Here is a 20,448-nt window from a genome sequence, read left to right as displayed (position 1 = left end):
CTTAGTTGAAATGAGAGAGACAATAACATAAATATTCAAAAAACTAAATAATATTGTATCTTTGTTTTAGTATGACTATTTGTGTCCGCGACCGGGAAACTTGTCAGTTTTGTAATGCATTTTCACATAGGTACATTTTGTATGGACCGTTACAAAACTGACACCCAAAATTTGTATGAAAAACTGGGGACACTTTTTTTCTTAGTCTCATTCAATAGTACTCGTGATTCTGAGTCTAAATAACCCAAAAGTTGATGGTTGTTCGAAAAAAAGTAAATGGTACAATTTTTTCTGAAAACCCCCAAAGATACTTTGACAGGTTATTTGTATAAAGATACAAGCAAATCTCGTCTTTATGGTAAGCGACAAAGTGACAGGTTTTGGCCAGCCGCGGACACATTTTAGTGGAATATAACGATAATTTTGAAACAATAATAAATAGTGTTATTCTTGTTAAACATAGCATGTGTAAATTTTGCAACGGCAGTGATGTTTTTTAATATATTATACTCTTTAAGGGCCACTTGCACCATCTTAACCGGGTTAACCGGTTAAACCTGGAGTTATCATGGATACCAGTACAATTTGACACTGGGTTAACGGTTTAACCGGTTAACCCTTGGTTAGTGGAATAGTGCAAGTGGCGCTAAGGATGAGTCACTCTAGAATGGTCCGGGTCCGGGTCGAGGCTTCCGCCACTTCGTTTTCTATGACGGATGATCGGTGATCGCGTGATGATTTCTATAGAAAACTGAAGTGTCGGACACCTAAGCCCGGACCCGGTCCGTTCTAGTGTGAGTTATCCTTTACCATACTCTAATGACTAAAGTTATATATAGCAACAGAGGAAGATGTTTTATTAGATACTAGGGCGGATTTTGTACAATACATAGGTAAATGAAGTTTTTTTTATTATGTTACATGTACTGGTAGTTATTACTTAACTTAGAAAATAGCCTGAGTAATATGTAAACATAGAATTAACATGAAATTAATGTAAAAAAGTACACTATTATATTATTATTAAAGTGCTTTTTGCCAATAATAATTCGCGAAACTCCTCCCAGTTTAACAATTTTTATAATTTATAACCCAAATTTTAAAACCAATTTTTAATATTATAAAAGCCAACTTGTATGCTTACATTATTACTCAGGTTACATTTATGTATAAAAACAATAATAATGTGATATAGGATAACCAATTAGAACTAAAATAATATACAATTATACATTTCTAACCAAATTTGACATAGGAGAGCAAAGCTGCGTTATACTAGGTACTAACTAAATAATAATATTAACCCATTTACCGCCACTAGCTATTATCAAAGAGTATTTGAAATAGAGGCGGATTGTCAAAGTAAATTATGTAGCCTCAGTAAATTTACTGCCATCTTTCGGCAGAAGATTAAAACTGTTAGAACGCCATTTGACTTTGATCCTTCTTTTTTCACTGATATGTGCTAATTAGTTAAAAATTGAAATTAACGCCATCTAAACTGAAAATCGTAATTAGATTCCAAAAAAAGTAAGACAATGTTGCCACTTTTTACTAGCGCGTCTCGTATTTATGTAAAAATAAGTACTTTTTTAAATCGTAGGAGTAAAATTACCAATAAATAAATTATCTTCGCGTGTTTATTTATAAAAAGGAATTTACCATTTTACAAACAAATTATTGCAGTGGCAACATTGTCTTACTTTTTTTGGAATCTAATTACGACTTTCAGTTTACTCGACAGTAGGCCAAAGGTATGCTGCAATCTTTTGCGAACGAACGCCATAACCTTTGATGGGGTTAATTTCAATATTTAATTAATTAACACATATCAGTGAAAAAAAAAGGGATCAAAGTCAAATGGCGTTCTAACAGTTTTAATATTCTGTCGACAGATGGCATTAAATGTACTGTGGCTACATAATTTATCATGACAGTAACACTCTATACACTCTATTCTCTTTGCTATTATGGTAAATTTAATGTGGTAAGTTTCTAGCTAAGTTTGCACCGATTTGAATAGAAAAAAGGGAATGTCATAATAAACGTCATATTTTCATAGAAATTTAACATATTTAAATGATGACATTGGCACACTTTTTCATTTCAAATGCCATTCATATTTTCATAGAAATTTGACATAAATGATGACATTGCCACACTTTTTCATTGCAAAGCCATGCATAGTTATATTGGTCCGACTCTATATGTAAACAGTCACATATATGTGACTGAGGCGGCAAAGGGTTTACATTGAGATATGTAATTATTGCTTATGACTCTTATGAGAAAATAATTCATCCCTGTGCCATATTAAAAGTAATGACCTCGTTAAATAGTTTTAACCAATAATAAGCATTAAATGTAAGTTTAGATGTGGCCAGTTTAAAATAACAATAATTGTATAAGGTTTTGTCGACTTTAGAGAAGCCGTTTTTGTGTATCCCAAAATCTAAATTATGGTAACAGTGTTATAGTTCGTTTTTTTAGCATTAGAAAAAGACTACGCGATCTTGCGATGCCTTTTAATTGAAAAACGCTTTTTAAAAATCAGTAACTATTACTTATGAAAGCAAAAGAATGTAAATAATCGTATATGATTCATAATTTGTTACATATTTCCCGTGAGTTATTTTTCAAGTGTTTTTCAATAAAAAGACACTTCAAGATTGTTTACCTTTTTTCTAATGCTAAAAAAACGAACTATACAGCATTGTAATTTATTATAATCTGTTATGTGTATTATATAATTTTTTTGCAAAGGCACAATATATTTGTTTTTATTATACTCATAGCCCAAATGTTCCGAAGAAAAAAATCAAAATAAATAAGGAATGTTTTCCAGATCATTTATAATAATAATTGTTTTATATGGCATCAGCCGAATTTTAGAGCCAAGTAACCAAGGCTAATTCATTGGTTAAGAAGCTCATAATTATAATTATTATTATTAGCAACAAATACTACAGCAAAAGTATGTAATTACATTTCACCTTTTGATCGCCAGGCGGGCACAGCCGACAAAGATTGAAATATAAAATGAACCTTATGTCACTTAAATAAAGTTTATTCTTGCGTGTTATATAAAATGGTCGTGGCGGTCTTAAAGACTTACCATTCTCACAATACATTGATTTTAAAGGACACATACCACAAAGATGTTTTGAAAAGTGCATGTAACTACAAAAGTGATGTACAATAACCCTTTAACCCGTTGAACGCCCATCGTGCGCGGCGCGTCTTCGCATACCTTGTCGAAATGCAGGTTGATATTAAGCTGTAGTCGCGCGCGCCATATGATGTCTTTAGCAGTCGAATGGTTAAACGCTACGCCTATTATAAATAATGCGTAAAGTTAATATTAAACTTAAATTCATATTTGAACTTTTAATTCATCCTTGTACAGTCGAAAATTTTAATTTATGACCCATTTTATACCTTGTCACAGTGACAATAATATGAGGTCTCTAGCGACTTTCATATTGATTGTCACTGTGACAAGGTACGAAATGGGTCATAAATTAATACTTTCGACCCTATTTCACACAGATTACAAAGTAACGTAAAGTAAATAATTGTAGGGAAGGGCTAAATAATTAATATTTTATCTGTTGTACAGTAACTAAAATAACATTGGTTACACAAAAATCTTATCTTTATAAGATTCACTCCCTCATCTCAAACTATATTTCATAAAAATAAATTAGGAAAATATTACTTCGCAATTAGTTTATCGTTGACAATTGTTATGAAACGAATGAACTACGTTAACGTAAACGAAAAACTCGAATGGATTAACATATTCATTGATGAAATTATTAATGTTTTCTAAATTGATCTTTACAAAATATTATGCGCATCAATAGTTTACTACAAATAGGACATCATACATATGAATACGTCGAGAAATAACTTTTGCAAGCGATTCACATTTTAAACAAGTCAAAGGATAAAAATATATTGCCAAAGTTATCCCTCAATTGGGTTGAAAACTGAAAATCGCTCAATACAGAGGGCGCTTTAGAGAAGTGTTTCCAACTGACATATCTTTCCCGTTATCTGTTGTATTTATATATTTAAATAAATGTAATATTCGTGAAATATAATGCAGTAATAAAAAATATAATCAAGCACATCTTTCGAGTTTCTAAATCCATAAACGAAAAATAGACTTGTGTGTGTTTTAACTCGAAAAAGGATGTTGTCTATCTCACCTGACACTTAGAACATCACTGCGGAGCCATCTACATCGAGCTTGCCGTTTCACCTTAGTATTCACTACCGCTGTTCTGACATTCTGAACTGGACCTTAAGTCTTCGCAATAAGGTATATGATCTTATAACAGGACGATTCTCCCATCAAACAGCCGTTTCCTCAAGTGCTCTTGTCGCTGCTGGTACCAGGCGTGGCTCACTCCGAGATTTCGCTGCGTCGCTACAAGTACATGCGGCCCACACCAATTTTGGTGTCTAGCAGGAGTAGTTACCGCGCACCGCTACGGAATGGACATGGCGGGTTGTGGGCGGCCCGAAGGTTTGGGCTGATGGGACATACAACATTAATACAGCCGTTTTCTAGAATGTTCTTGCCGCTTCTGATACCACATGATACCAAGAACAACGCACACGATGCCAATGATGGCTATGCACATCATCCACAGGTCTTGACGCCGGACATGGCGGGTTGTGGGGCGCCTCGAAGGTTTGGGCTGATGGGATATACAACATTAATACAGCCGTTTCCTAGAATGTTCCTGTCGTTTCTGGTACCACATGACACCAAGAATAACGCACACGATGACAATGATGGCTATGCACATCATCCACAGGAAGGTTTTGACGCCGGACATGGCGGGTTGTGGGGCGCCTCGAAGGTTTGGACTGATGGGATATACAACATTAATACAGCCGTTTTCTAGAATGTTCCTGCCGCTTCTGGTACCACATGATACCAAGAACAACGCACACGATGACAATGATGGCTATGCACATCATCCACAGGAACGTCTTGACGCCGGACATGACGGGTTGTGGGGCGCCTCGAAGGTTTGGGCTGATGGGACATACAACATTAATACAGCCGTTTTCTAGAATGTTCCTGTCGTTTCTGATACCAAGAACAACGCACACGATGACAATGATGGCTATGCACATCATCCACAGGAAGGCCTTGACGCCGGACATGGCGGGTTGGGGGCGCCTCGAAGGTTTGAACTGATGGGATATACAACATTAATACAGCCGTTTTCTAGAATGTTCCTGCCGCTTCTGGTACCACATGATACCAAGAACAACGCACACGATGACAATGATTGCTATGCACATCATCCACAGGAAGGTCTTGACGCCGGACATGGCGGGCTTCGGGTCGTCTATGTGTTCGCGGGGCGCTTCGAAGGTTCGCGCTGATGGGATTATGTGCGAGCGGTCCTCATCTTTGTTTTGCTGTGAATAAAAAAAATGGTGTTAGTATGCGAAGCAGTTGCATTTTTAGGGTTCCGTACCCAAAGGGTAAAACGGGACCCTATTACTAAGACTTCGCTGTCCGTCCGTCCGTCCGTCTGTCACCAGGCTGTATCTCACGAACCGTGATAGCTAGACAGTTGAAATTTTCACAGATGATGTATTTCTGTTGCCGCTATAACAACAAATAACTACTAAACTAACAACTAAAAACAGAATAAAATAAAGATTTAAATGGGGCTCCCATACAACAAACGTGATTTTTGACCAAAGTTAAGCAACGTCGGGAGTGGTCAGTACTTGGATGGGTGACCGTTTTTTTTTTCCTTTTTTTGCGTTTTTTTTTTTTTGCATTATGGTACGGAACCCTTCGTGCGCGAGTCCGACTCGCACTTGCCCGGTTTTTCACTGATGTTTAAATGCTATAATGTCCTACAGTCCATCAAAACTGCATGTTGTTCCTCCCTTAATTCATAGATTTTTGAGTAGTTTTACGCGTCATGTATGTAATGCATGACGTCGGCCAAATAATAGTCCTGTCACGGTCGCTATGTAAGGCCCCAGATAATTGATTGTAATAGAGAGGTAAAGTCTAAGAAAAAAACGTGGCCCTTAGTTTGACATCCTAAACAGATGGCGCTATACTGCGCCATATGTTTTGCATTCACCTGAATTGTCAAACGTCAACTTTTGACAATCAGAGTTTCCGCAAAATGTATGGAGCTGTACAGCGCCATCTCGTTTACCTGCCAAATTCGAAGCACGAAATTGTCTTAGATTATACGCTACTTACTCAATCAATGTATCTTTGGTAAGGCCAAAAAGAATAGATAGTATAGAGGGGTCCTGTCATTGTAAATTTTGTAGTCACTGTAAATTTACTGCCATCTATCGACACACGACTAAAACTCAAAATGAAAACGTATAAAGTTATCAAAAAATGTATATACTTATATGGATAAGAGATTTTATTATTTTTATATCATTTTGATCCATGTTCATTCACTGATATCTACCTACTTATGTGTTAAAATTGTTAAATATGAAACGGTGTCGTCACGCCATCTAGCCGAGGATAGGCTAAAGGTGTGTGCGGCATCTATTCGAAAATGACTTTTACTTGAATTCCGAGGCACGTTTTTTCCTTAGACTTTATTCGTCTTATACGAAGTTACATATGTCTTTGGTAAGGCGATACGAAAGTACGGCGAAATGAAACAACAGAATGACGATTACATATTCAATAAGTAAGTAAGTAATCATTTATTGTCAGATTGTGCATGTCAGTTTACATATGTTACATTATTTGATTAGTGAGTGTCACAATCAACCTATTATATAGCTAGAGGGTTGACTAGTAGCTACGTGGAGTACGTCATCAATGCACTACTTAGTTTATCGCTTTCACGTCTAGTATACCTGCCGATGTATGTTACCAAGACCCAAGAGATCCGAACGCATCCGAAAGAGTGACTGACTGATCACTGCTATAATACTTACAGAATCCGCCAGATCCAGCTCGTGCATCTTAATAGCGATGATGTCGTGGTTATCGCTCACCCCGAGGCACTCTTAAGCACTTTAGCCTTTCGAGTTGATAATCTAAATGGATACTTACGGCTTAAAAGTTACAAAGTTCTATATATGTAACTCAAATCTTCCCCACAATATAACACCATAAGTAATTTTACTATTCAAGTAGGCAAAGTATACGAACTACTACACTACTACCTCTTAAATACCGCTGCCATAGTTTATATTTTACCGATGGTATTCCGCTTTAGTTATCTGATCCATCGGTGATATATATGATATGTAGTTGTACATCGATATTTGTGGGTACTTACAGAATCCAACAGATCCAGCTCGTACATCTTGATAGCGATGATGTCGTGGTTATCGCTCAGATCCCCCGTCGTCGCCGAAGCGCCGAAGTAGTACCCGGTCGGTAGGAGCACGTTCTCCACCCTGAGGCACTCCTTCCACGCGTTCTTGCCTTCCAAGTCGGTTGATACTGGAATAAAAAGTTTCGATGTTGTAGTTCTGTTCTGTTATTGTAAAATGGTAAATAGATTAAATCACTACACCTTATAAAACAAAGTCCTCCGCCGCGTCTGTCTGTTTGCGTGTTTGTAGGTATGTTTTTTTTGCGATAAACTCAAAAACTACTGAAACGGATTTTCATACGGTTTTCATCTATCAGTAGAGTTATTCTTGAGGAAGATTTAGGTGTATAATTTGTTAACCTGTGCGATGCTGGGCGGGTTGATAGTTATAGACTATACTAGTGAACTAGTGGCTTTGTGACCTCGTTAATCCTTCTAGCTCCACTAATTACACCATTTTGAAAAAAGTCACGTAATTGAACTGTGTAAAAATCTTTCAAATTATAGAATAGAATGACTTCAAGCTGTAGAGCATCATTGAGTTTGATTCGTTTGAATCATCTTGACGAACTGTAGATGACTGTTGATAAAATAAAACCGGACAAGTGTGAGCCGGACTCGCCCACCGAGGATTCCGTACTTTTTAGTATTTGTTGTTATAGCGGCATCAGAAATACATCACCTGTGAAAATTTCAACTGTCTAGTCTAGTCTATCACGGTTCATGAGTTACAGCCTGGTGACAGACGGACAGCGGAGTCTATGTAATAGGGTCCCGTTTTTACTCTTTGGGTACGGAACCCTAAAACATACCGATAAGCGTGTCATCCTTGTAAACAATGCTGAGATGCGTGTCGTGGTTATAGTTCCGGAATTTCGCCTCACAGCCGGCTAGCTGCGTATGCGTTCCGTCTCGATCGTGGTCGTAGTGCAAACTGCCGTTGTTTACCGTTGCCGAGATGTAGGGGTGTTGGTGCTAAAAAACACAGTTTAAGTCAAATCGCTTCCCAGTTCAAATTAACCTTTTAACCGCCATAGAATTTTTCATCGAGCGTGCTCGTGTCGCTGGCGGTACGAAATTACACGAAGCTTTGTCTTATTTATCAGACCGCGGCGAATTGAGTCCGATTTTGTTTGTCTTATATATCAGTATACGGCGGTTAAAAGGTTAAAAGACACTGGTGACTAGGAAAAATGCGAGAGTTATTGTGAGTGTTGCATCGTGAACGTAATTCAGTTCCAATAAACCAGATTAACAATAAGCAAATTGGGCAGTTGCAAGTCTAGGGGGAAAATTATTAAGGAATCGATTCTAAGACCCCGTATAGTGTGGCAATGGTGTTTCGTTCTCCGTTTCCTATGGGATTTATTTTCGAGCAATTTAAACATCGAAAAGTGCTCGAGTGGAGACCACAGACTAGCAAGCGCAGCGTAGGACGTCCACCCACAAGATGGACAGACGACCTTGTTAAGGCCGCCGGAAGACGCTGGATGTGGGTCGCTTCCAACCGGTACGAATGGAGGTCCAAGGGGGAGGCCTATGTTCAGCAGTGGACGTCTTATGGCTTAGATGATGATGATGCTGAATTTAAACATAACTAACGACACACCCCTAGCACAAAATAAATAATAGTCCTAGGTACAGAAGTATCACTCTCTAACAAAACGCGTCTATAACAACAGATATCGGTATCGTAGCGGTGCGCGGCAACTTCTACTGCTAGACACCAAAATTGGTGTGGGCCGCATGTACTTGTAGCGACAGCGACGCGACGAAATCGCGGAGTGAGCCACGCCTGCTCGTAGGTAACACCCCCACTGGCAGGTTATTTAAACTTACGTTGTGCGCTCCATTGTGGTTGCTATACGTGTCCAGTATAATAGCCAGGCCGGTATAATAGTCCTTGCTACCGAACACGGGTCCGTACATCATTCGGTCCTTGACGTACCACAGAGCCAAGCCGTCTCCGAAAAGGTCTTTGCCTCGTCCGTGGACTTTGAATTGCACTTGGAGCTCCCAGTTGCGAGTGTAGCATGGCTGGAAGAAAATATGTTGAAATTACTTTGATTATACCATCGCCTACATTGTCACTGTCAGTTTATATTTATACACATGATGTTACTGCAATATAAAAATCCTCAGTTGTTTATTGAATAAGTAATGTAAAGGAATAAAACCTAATTAAATATACGACATCGTCTTCAAAGCCTTTGACAAAAGTTACTTCATTGCCTAAACATGCACCTTCTTTACTTCAAACAAAATTAATTGAATAATAGATTTTATTTATTTATATAACAAATATAAGAAGTAATATTATAGAAATTTACAGACTAGGGTCGATAGGTACCCGGGTAAATGTGCCTAGCACGCTGCTGGCGTTGCCTCTTTGAACAGCCAGCGAAATATGCTGGACTAAAGTTATAATTGATTGCTCTGATGAATTAAACCGTGTCAAGGGATAAACAACTTTACCATTAGTGACTAGAGTTTATTTTGCTTTAAATGTTAGTTTTAGCGTTGATAAGGTAAACCTTGAGTTAGGAGAAAATTAGAGCTAGATCAAGGTTAAAAGTTAAGTAATTGATGTGTAAAGGTGATTTAAGGTTTCATAGAGGTAACGAGGTAATAGGGCCAATGTTTTCATTACATAATTATATTAATTATGTATATTAGGTACAATATGGGGTACTTATTAAAAACGGCAAAAAAATACATTTGTTGTATGGGAGCCCCACTTCAATATTTATTTTATTTTTTTAGTATTTGTTGTTCTAGCGGGGAACAAAAAAACATCATAATGTGAAAAATTCAACTGCCTATTATAGCTATCACGGTTTATGAGATACAGGCTGGTGACGGACTGACAGACAGACGGATAGCGAATTCTTAGTAATAGGGTCCCGTTTAAACCCTTTGGGTACGGAACCCTACAAAGGAGTGACCCTGCAGTTTGCCACTGGAGAGGTATAAAAAAAAATAGTAGTAAGCTGTCTTAGTAAACTTGCGTTATAATCAGTGATCGTACATTTTCCAGCATTTTTGGTACAGCAGAGTGGTGTTAACGAAATTAGTATAGATAATTTCAACTGAAATGGTAAATTAAGGTTAATATTAACGTAATTAACGCTAATTAATCATTAGGGTTGAAATTATTTATACCAATTCCGTTAACACCACTCCGCTGCACCAAATCGATTCGCGTGGTGTTAACGGAATTGGTATAGATAATTTCAACCGAAATGGTAAATTAAGGTTAATATCAACGTAATAAACGCTAGTCAATCATTATGGTTGAAATTGTTTATACCAATTTAGTTAACAACACTTTGCTGCACCAAAAATGCTGGAAAATGTACGATCACTGGTTATAATAGAGCAAAATGGAGTTTGTTTAAGATTTGAATAAGAATAATACTACTTTACATGGAGGCACAGGCCTTTTTTCATTGGTACAGTCAGCAAAACGGCCCAACGGGTAGCTTAGCCCCCATGCATATACAAGCTTGCTAATAGATTTGCTGCCTGCACATACCATCGCCCACACTGATAACTGTACATCGGTGGATTATGCCTGTGGTTATGCCTTTTGCAAAAAGCGATGATTGCAGAAAATGAAAAAAAAGCGATGATTGCAGAAAATGAAAACTACACATATCAACAACAACTTTTGTCACTATCGGCGAAGAAGTGTGATGAGTATTCCTTGTGGAAACTTACAAAACAATTCAAAAGGCCCCAAAAAGCTGTTCCTCCACTGAAATCTCAGTCTGGTACATGGGTTAAAAGTCCCAAAGAAAAAGCCGAACTCTTCGCGCAACACCTTAGCAAAGTTTTTATGCCCAATACTAGCTCAATGACAGACTTCGAACATGAGGTGAAGGCTTCCCTGGAAAGCGATCAACAACTGTCACTGCCTATTCATGCTACTACTCCAAGAGAGCTAAAAAAGGCAATAACAATGCTAAGCAATAAGAAGGCACCTGGTTTCGACTTAATAACGGCAGAAGTTATGAAACACATACCTAAAAAATCTATTGTCTATGTGACTATGCTATTTAATGCCATAATGCGAATACATTATTATCCCAGACTATGGACAGTGTCTCAAATCTGTATGATACCCAAACCTGGAAAAACGCCTATAGACCCAAGCTCCTACAGACCAATTAGTCTTCTACCAATAATGTCAAAACTCTTCGAAAAGCTCTTCCTGCGGAGACTCAAGCCAATCCTAGAGAAAGAAGCTATCATACCCAACCACCAGTTTGGATTTCGAGAACAGCATTCAACAGTAGAACAAGTACATCGTGTGGTAAACAAGATAAAACAATCTTTGGAACAAAAGGAATATTGTGCTGCTGTGTTTCTGGATATCCAGCAAGCATTTGATAGAGTCTGGCATGATGGGCTGTTACATAAACTAAAAATGTTATTACCTAACTCATTTTATATGGTATTAAGATCTTACCTACAAGACAGAAAATTTCAGGTCAAATTTGGCGATGAAGTGTCCCAGTTGTACAGCATCAAAGCCTCTGTCCCGCAAGGCTCCGTACTGGGCCCTGTTCTGTACTCAATATTTACGGCTGACCTACCATGTAGTGAAGAAGTGGTAACGGCAACATATGCTGATGATACAGCCTGTCTTGCAAGTCACGTAAACCCGACCATAGCAGCTGAAAAATTACAAACTCATTTATGCAAGATAGAAGAATGGCTTGAAAAGTGGAGAATAAAGCCAAATGTGAGTAAATCAGTACAAATAACATTTACACTACGAAGAGAGAACTGTCCAGCCGTGAACCTGAGAGGAGAACAACTACCCCAAGAAACTTGTGTAAGATACCTTGGTCTTCACTTGGATAGAAGACTAACATGGGCCAACCACATCAAAACAAAGAGAAAAGAAGCAGACCTTCATTACAAGCGCCTGTACTGGCTGATCGGCCGACAATCACCTCTGACACTAACTAATAAAATGCTAGTGTATAAATGCATTATAAAACCCATATGGACTTACGGGATTGAACTCTGGGGAACGGCCAGTAACTCAAACCTCGAAATTTTACAAAGGTTTCAGAATAATGTCCTAAGGGCTGTAACATGTGCACCATGGTTTGCAAAAAATACAGAGATACATGAATACGTAAATATTCCAACAATCAAAGAGGAAGTTAACAGATATTGTGTTAAATACAAAGAACGACTAAAAAAACATACAAACGAACTTGCAAGGGACCTGGTAAACACCAATGACAATCCGAGTAGGCTGAAAAGGTGGCAAATACTGCGGCTGGACCAAAGGCACTAGAAGATAAACTCATCAAAGTCAAGAGAGAGTATTTAATGGAATACCTCTCAAAACCCTCAAAACGACAGAACATCTGAGTCTGGCTAAAACAGCCCATTGCAGATAAAAGGACCATAAAAAAAAAAAAAAAAAAAAACCCTAATGATTAATTAGCGTTTATTACGTTGATATTAACCTTAATTTACCATTTCAGTTGAAATTATCTATACCAATTCCGTTAACACCACGCGAATCGATTTGGTGCAGCGGAGTGGTGTTAACGGAATTGGTATAAATAATTTCAACCCTAATGATTAATTAGCGTTAATTACGTTAATATTAACCTTAATTTACCATTTCAGTTGAAATTATCTATACCAATTCCGTTAACACCACTCTGCTGTACCAAAAATGCTGGAAAATGTATGATCACTGGTAATAAGGTCCACCGATGTATAAGGTGTATAAGGGGCTAGTCATGTTTATATCTTGTAAGACAAGGCAGTCAGAGAGTATTCTTATTATTCAGAGTATTCAGTTTATAGCGATGTTTATTAATTTTATTATTTACAAAAACATCTGTACAAATATGTGATTCACTTGTGTCATATAAAGTAAACAAACTGTTGTATGCATCTCACTGTTATTACTGTGGCGTATCTCCCTGGCATCAATACGCAACATATGTACCCATAGTAAAGGTATAGTATAGGTTTGCCGCAGTAAGCTCGACAAAAAACGAGATGAGCTTAAGGCTCAGCCGCCAGCCTCAATTTCCTACAATTATATAGGTGGTGTGCTGACGTGCCCAAAATGCGCTCGAGTATTCAGCAAGAAGATAGTGTACGTGAGCCACTTAAGGGCGCACCAGAGAGTGAGCACACAGTCGCTGTGGCCGAAATCGGTCAGGAGAGCATCATCATCATAGTATAGGTATAGGTTAGAGCCGACTAGAGCGTTTGGCGCGTAAGTTTAGTCTCATAGTAAACGTTAACTACTGAACACGCATCTTTTAATTTACCGGACCTTCTGAACCACATACCCAAAATACCTAATACATATATAGGGTAATTCGCCAGTAACTGGCCGGTTTTAGTAACTGGCCGCCCTAAACTAAAAATGAATTCTATTCACCTATAAACAGAATTCATTTTAGTATAAGGCGGCTAGTTATTGAAGGCTGACCAGTTATTGAAACCTTATATTAAAATGAACTCTGTTTATAGGTGAATAGAATTCATTTGGTGGCCAATTACTAACAGTGGCCAGTTACTGGCGAATTACCCTACATATAGTAAATTACCAATAACACTTTGCACGAATAGCACGATAATTATATTGCCATTGTGGAAATAAGTGGATGATTGTTGGTATTACAATATGTATTTTCAAAAGAAAACCTGATGCTATCTCGACTTTAACCTTCAATGGTTGCACTTTTGTAATAAACAATGATGATACCTAGTGTTTTTCTGATAGCCACAGAATAAATATTATGAAAATGGAAATTATTGAGACTAAAATTTTGTTACATTATTCTACTTTAATTTTCTAATGTAACTCATTGATGGCTCTAGTAGGTTTGCACAGTCACCATCAGTAATATCAGAGTGGCCAAGGTGCTATAAATATCTGAACATGCACTTTGTTCAGATATTTGTGAACAGATTGGCCGCTGTGATATATCTGACAGTAACTGTATAAATAATTAAATTTAGTGTAGATTTTATTTCTTTGTATGTTAAAATTTTTGTTGAATTACCCATTCAGCCAATACATTTCATACAAGCCAAATAATTTGAACGCTGCCAAATTACTATTTACAATGTTACAAAAATCTATGCTGCCATGAGTGCATCCTAAAATAAAATTTTGCATAACAGATACAAGTACTTAGAAGACATAAATCATTACTTTATTAAATCGTTGTATTCGTTTTTACTTCTAATGATAAGCGAGCGGCATTTCAAGCCAAAATCACCCTTATACTCATACTATAATGTCCACATAAAATCGCATGTTTATGCCCGTATTTATTACTAAACATATAATGTATTACGACGCCCTTGTTCCTGCTTATCGTGGTATGCATATTTACGTTCGCGATAATACAAAATCGTTACCTGAGTGTTCCAAATAGCCCCGGACTTGGACTGCAAATCGGGGGTTAAGCGAACGTAATTCGTTGTCACTATCGTGTTACCTAAGAAGTCCCAGTAAGGCACCGACATCCCACTTCCTGAAATTAACCAATAAACGTACATTTACGCATTTATTTAATTATATTCACAAGATCAAAGTCAATAGAGTCACAGGTCACTCACCCTGGTAAGGTTTTGTGAGGGAGTGCTCCCGCCTAACGTAGTCCCGGGTATTCCATTCTGCTAGGATAGGACTAAAAAATAGGGCCGCTAATACGTATTGTGTTAGCTGGAAATTTATTTGTTGCATTTTTCTAGTCTAATCCAGCGAAATCGGCTAACTCACTAGAATATGTCAAACTCATGAACTGACGGCTGGCACTGGCAGCCGCATACTGATGTTGCCAGAATACAACCTTAAAATCTCCCAAGGCCCTGACCAAAGAGTATTCAAACCAAATTTGCCAGTAAATAAGAACAAAAAAACTATACTCATCCTTTTCTTTTGGGTGCTAGTACTAGTGTAAGACAATGATAGTATGGTTCTCTCTATCTATGTTTGAAATGAGACAGCCCTTGACAAACTATAGTATCCCTAATATACTACTACCAACTACTACTGACCGTCATCGAATTATAATAATTATACTCTGGCACACACACTTTGTCAGTACAAAAAGGCGGTAAATTTAAACAATGTAGACTCGAAGATTTGACTTTCCATAAAAAATATGAATTTTACACCTTCTTCTACTGATAAAGTGGGTGTGTCTGAGTATGTAATGGACGGTGTATGATTAATACCAAAATAAATGAAGATCTATCTATATATAGGAAGAAATTTTTTATTGAGATAGCTATCTGAAATTTATTTAAAATTTTTATTTTATTTATTTACATACAATATATATGCTTACAGTGGTACTACTAAACGAAATTAATAACTAGCTTAAATCTAAAATAGGCCCCATGGAGTGTCCTTAGTTCCTTGGAGCTTGGGACGGATGTTGGTGTGGGATGCTACCTGCGTAGACACACTGGCACCGTCCCACCTCCAACGGACTACTGTAAAAGCGGGCGGAGCGGCGGAAAGCGCCGAAATTCTAAAACGTAACAAATATAAGAGCCTCGGTAGAGAGTACCATTTTGTACCATTTGGTGTTGAAACTCTAGGTCCATGGGGTCCCAGCGCGCATAAGTTGTTCGCAGAAATCGCGAAGCGTCTGGTTGACGTAACCGTAACTGGTGACCGAAGAGCTGGCGGCTACCTCGCACAACGTATCAGCATTGCGATACAGCGAGGAAATGCCGCCAGCATCCTTGGTACAATGCCTCAAGGGCCTATTTTAAATATTATGAATTTGAAATTCAATATAGAAAAATGTAAAAAAAACATCGCATGGAATAAAATCCACTTTACCCATAAAATATCAAGCAATGGTAGAAAATATTTTTTTAGTTGTAACATTCCTGTTGACGTCAAATGTCAAGTGTTGTCAGCTCTTGTCGATAAAGCAGGCAACAGGGTAAAGATACAGTGCCCTCTGTAGCCTATTTACCAAAACTAACGATAACATGTTGTCGATGTAGTACAGCTAGATTTCACTAGATGTCGCTGTAATACCAAATTTTCATTGAATTTACTTCAAAATTTATGTATTTTTTAAATGAAGATAAATTGCTACTAAAACAGCGATAGCTACCCACATTTCAGCGTCAGTGTATTTTGTTTTTCAAAGTCTGAGCCAAGTCTGACCCCTCTTTATCGGTACGTGGTGAACAATTTATAACAATGATGAGGCACGCAGTTTCTCAGATGCAATAAATTGTCTTTATTATTCATTTGCCTCTGACATGGTCCTTTTTTTCACGGGTCAACTGCATCCATCACGGGTTAACTGCAAGAAATGCACAAAAGTGCAAGCCTGTCTCTCAACTTAATTGTGCCCAATTGGCTTAATGAAACGCGGGTGGGCCTTCACCTTAACGACCAATTGCTGTCATCAATCTAACCTTCACTTTCCAAGTCGGCTAATTCGCAGGTCATTGACCGGCATCGTTTAAGTTGAACCTGAAAGTTTTTAAATGCCAGTCATCGAGATTATACACACCGCGTCACATGAATAGGGGTCATCCATTAATTACGTCACACGTTTAGGGGGAGGGAGGGGGTCAAGAAAATGTGACATATTGTGACATGGGGGAGGGGGGAGACACAAACTTTGTGACGTCACTTTAACTTCATCAGTAACTGAATTTTTTTTATTATTATTTTATTCGCTGTACATTTAAATAACAAGTTTTTAAAACGATAATCGTATTTATTCTTTTAATTTTCTTTCCTAAGCAGTTTTGGGTTATAAAATTACTAATATTTATATCGTCAAAAATATTTTGATAAAATATTAATAATACTTAGGTACTTACTTAATTCGATTTGGCGATTTCGTAGAAAAAATGTGACGTCACACTAGGGGGGAGGGGTTTGCCAAATGTGACCAAATGTGACAAGGGGGGGGGGAGGGGTCAAAAAACCTAGAAATTCGTGTGACGTAATTAATGGATGACCCCATAGGACCAGCATATTTTTCTATGTTATTTAAGATATTAATTAAAATAAATATGTAAGAATAGTACGTATAAGCATCTTTAGGCACGTGAAGTGTAACTATAAACATTTGAACTTAACCGCCCAGCGTGACCGCGAGCAACGCTTACGTTGGTAATATTGTGACGCGTCACTTGAATACGACCAATGACTTCCCTCCCCCCGCGCGGCCTCAGTTTCAAAACAAAAACGACACAGAGTGCACGTATTACGCGTATTTGAAGTGAACAACATCGAGTAGTCACGATATAATAATTTTTTTATTTAATATGGGTCGGAAAAAGTGTTTGAATCTAGAGGAAATAGGAAAAATAAAAAATCTTTGCGAAGAGGGCTATTCCTTAAGAAAAATCGCGAAAAAAATAGGGCGTTCACACCAGGTGGTAAGTCGTTTTCTTGACGATCCTGAAAATTATGGTAAGAAATTCAAAGGCCGTACCAAATTCGCTACAACTGAAAGAGAGCGCCGAGCAATATTACGCGAAGCGTCGAATTCTACGCTAACAGCCGGACAAATAGCCCATAATGTTGGAACTGAAGCATCTGTGAGGACTGTTCAAAGGGTTATACGCAATTGTTCCCATTTAAAACGTTTGAAAATTAAGAGAAAGCCATGTTTAAAAGAGCATCACTGTACGGAACGTCTTCGGTTTGCACGAAACAAAATGCACTGGACCAAAGAGTGGCATAAAGTTATATTTAGTGATGAAAAAAAATTTAATTTGGATGGCCCCGACGGGTATTCTTACTATTTTCATGATTTACGAAAAAATGAAATAATTTTATCGCGTCGGCGAAATGACGCAGGCTCAGTTATGGTCTGGGGTGCGATATCATACAACGGACCGATCGATTTAGTAGTGTTACAAGGTAGACAAAATTCTAAAAGCTACATTAATCTTCTATAAAATGAAATATGTAAGTTTAGCAGTATGACAGACGATGAAAGTTTCATTTTCCAACATGATAATGCCAGCATTCATAGAGCGCATGATGTCCGTCAATGGTTTCAACAAAAAAATGTCGACGTTCTCGACTGGCCATCACTCTCCCCCGACCTAAATATACTAGAAAATGTATGGGGGTGGTTGTCACGTGAAGTTTATAAAAATGGTAAACAATATAGCAACAAGCAAGAACTCGAGAAGGGTATAAAAAAGTGTTCAATTCAATTCAATTCAATTCAATATCTTTAATGTCAAAAAACACATGTCAAAATATACAATAGGTACACAATAAAATTAAAAATACATAATCCACACAAATTAAAAAGGAATATATACAAATGTCAGAGTACATAATATATACAATGTCAAAAATAGTGGTATATACAAATGTCAATAAACCTAACAAAAAATTAAAAATTAAAAAATACAAATGTCAAAAAATATTACTAGACTCATTTTACATTAAATTTACAATAAAATTCTTTTACCGTGAAAAAAGCCTGGTCAATCAAAAAATCTTTCAACTTTTTAACAAATAGCTCATAAGAAGCCGCCTCTTTTATTTCACGGCTCAGGCTGTTATAAATTTTAATGCCAACTACCCCCAGCGAGTTGGATGATTTTACGAGCCTGACAAGGACAGATTTAATATCGCGATCTGTTTGCCTTTGATCAGGTCGACGCATAACAAAATCACTCTTGTGCTTAAACATATATTTTGCTACCTCAAAAATGTATAAACAGGGCACTGTTAGAATTTTTAATTCCCGGAAATACTCTTTTGTTGGAGTGAATGGCGGCACCCCAGACAACATTCTAACAGCCCTCTTCTGCAGTATGAAAACTCTATCCCTTTCGGCTGCCAGCCCCCAAAGGTCAATACCGTACACAAGGATCGAGTTTACATACGCGTAATATGCCATACGGAGGTTCTCACGTGAAAGTGCAGGAGCAAGCCGAGACAGCGCAAACGACGCTTTGGCAAGTCTACTAGTAAGTGAATCAATATGTTTATCCCATTTTAAGCCGCAATCAAATTCAAACCCAAGAAACCGCACGTTCTGCACCTGTGGAAGCGTAATATTATTTATTGTTATGTCAAGGGGAGTGGGATACAGTCCTCTTAGCCAGAAATGCATTATCGATGTCTTATTAAGGTTAATCAGAAAGCCATTTACTTGGAACCAACATGTCAATTTTAATAATGTATTCAAAACGTTCCCCCTTAGCTCCTCAAAAGAATCACCGGTAACAATGGCACATCCATCATCAGCAAACATTATAAAATTACCATCTTGAAACAAACTAATGAGGTCATTAACCATCACCAAGAAGAGGAAATTACCAACCGCTGAACCCTGAGGGACAGAACAGTCATGTAGTGTCCTCATCTCAGACTTAGTGCCCCCCCCATCAACCGACACTACCTGTTCCCTGTCCTTCAAAAAAGATTTAATAAAATTTAAAAGACTAGCTTGTACACCATATCTTTGCAACTTATGTAATAATAATTTGTGATCAACCAAATCAAACGCACGGGACAAGTCACAAAAAACTGCTGCAACCATTTTCTTTTGGTCAATATACTGGAGGACACGCTGATTTACCGCACGAGCAGCATCTACCGTAGACCGGCCGTGGCGGTACGCATACTGGTGATCATGAAGTAACTTGTTTCTTTCAAAGTATTCCATTAACCTATTACAAAGACCTAGCTCAGCAACTTTCGATAGTGCCGGTACTAATGATATTGGACGGAAGTTTTTTATTTCTTCTTTCAATCCCTTGCCCTTGTAAACTGGACTAACCTTAACTATCTTTAACGAGCCAGGATATACCCCAATGATGGCACACTGATTAAGCAGGGCACAAAAAATGTCTATGACATTATCAGGGAGTTTCTTTATAAGGTCCGCCGAAATATCATAAAAATCTGTCGAATGTTTAGATTTTATTGCTTTCAATAGTTTTTTAACTTCTGAAATAGTAAATAGGAAAGTATCAATTTTAGACACTACCAATTTTGTAGCCTCATTTAAAAATTGGAGTGCTTTCTCTAAATCTATTTGCCTACATTCTGATTTATTTAAGTCAATGTAATAATCATTAA

At 37.6% G+C, this 20,448-nt stretch overlaps 1 protein-coding gene across 1 annotated transcript; it reads right to left on the bottom strand.

Annotated features, from left to right (window-relative positions):
- Window positions 1–5,210: 5,210 nt before the first annotated feature.
- On the bottom strand, window positions 5,211–15,181 carry LOC134801150 (vesicular integral-membrane protein VIP36). The gene is made up of 6 exons (XM_063773691.1): window positions 14,967–15,181; window positions 14,766–14,881; window positions 9,189–9,386; window positions 8,162–8,324; window positions 7,311–7,477; window positions 5,211–5,445 (listed from the first exon to the last, which is right to left on the bottom strand). Exons 1-6 carry the CDS (start codon window positions 15,091–15,093, stop codon window positions 5,233–5,235), a joined length of 984 nt encoding a protein of 327 aa, XP_063629761.1. The 5' UTR covers window positions 15,094–15,181; the 3' UTR covers window positions 5,211–5,232.
- Window positions 15,182–20,448: the final 5,267 nt, after the last annotated feature.

Source organism: Cydia splendana, chromosome 21 (genome assembly GCF_910591565.1).
Source record: "Cydia splendana chromosome 21, ilCydSple1.2, whole genome shotgun sequence".
NCBI lineage: Eukaryota > Metazoa > Arthropoda > Insecta > Lepidoptera > Tortricidae > Cydia > Cydia splendana.
The sequence above is the reverse complement of the archived record's forward strand: the minus strand, read 5'-3'. Positions and strand labels throughout refer to the sequence as shown.

Bases quoted from the DNA above. Each gene is read 5' to 3' on its own strand.
- LOC134801150 (XM_063773691.1), bottom strand. From the start codon at position 15,093: ATGCAACAAATAAATTTCCAGCTAACACAATACGTATTAGCGGCCCTA. The intron at 9,387-14,765 runs GTAACGATTTTG...ATTTTCTTCCAG, and splicing joins GGGCTATTTGGAACACTCAG to CCATGCTACACTCGCAACTG. The intron at 7,478-8,161 runs GTATGTTTTAGG...TTTTTATTCCAG, and splicing joins CAAGGATGACACGCTTATCG to TATCAACCGACTTGGAAGGC.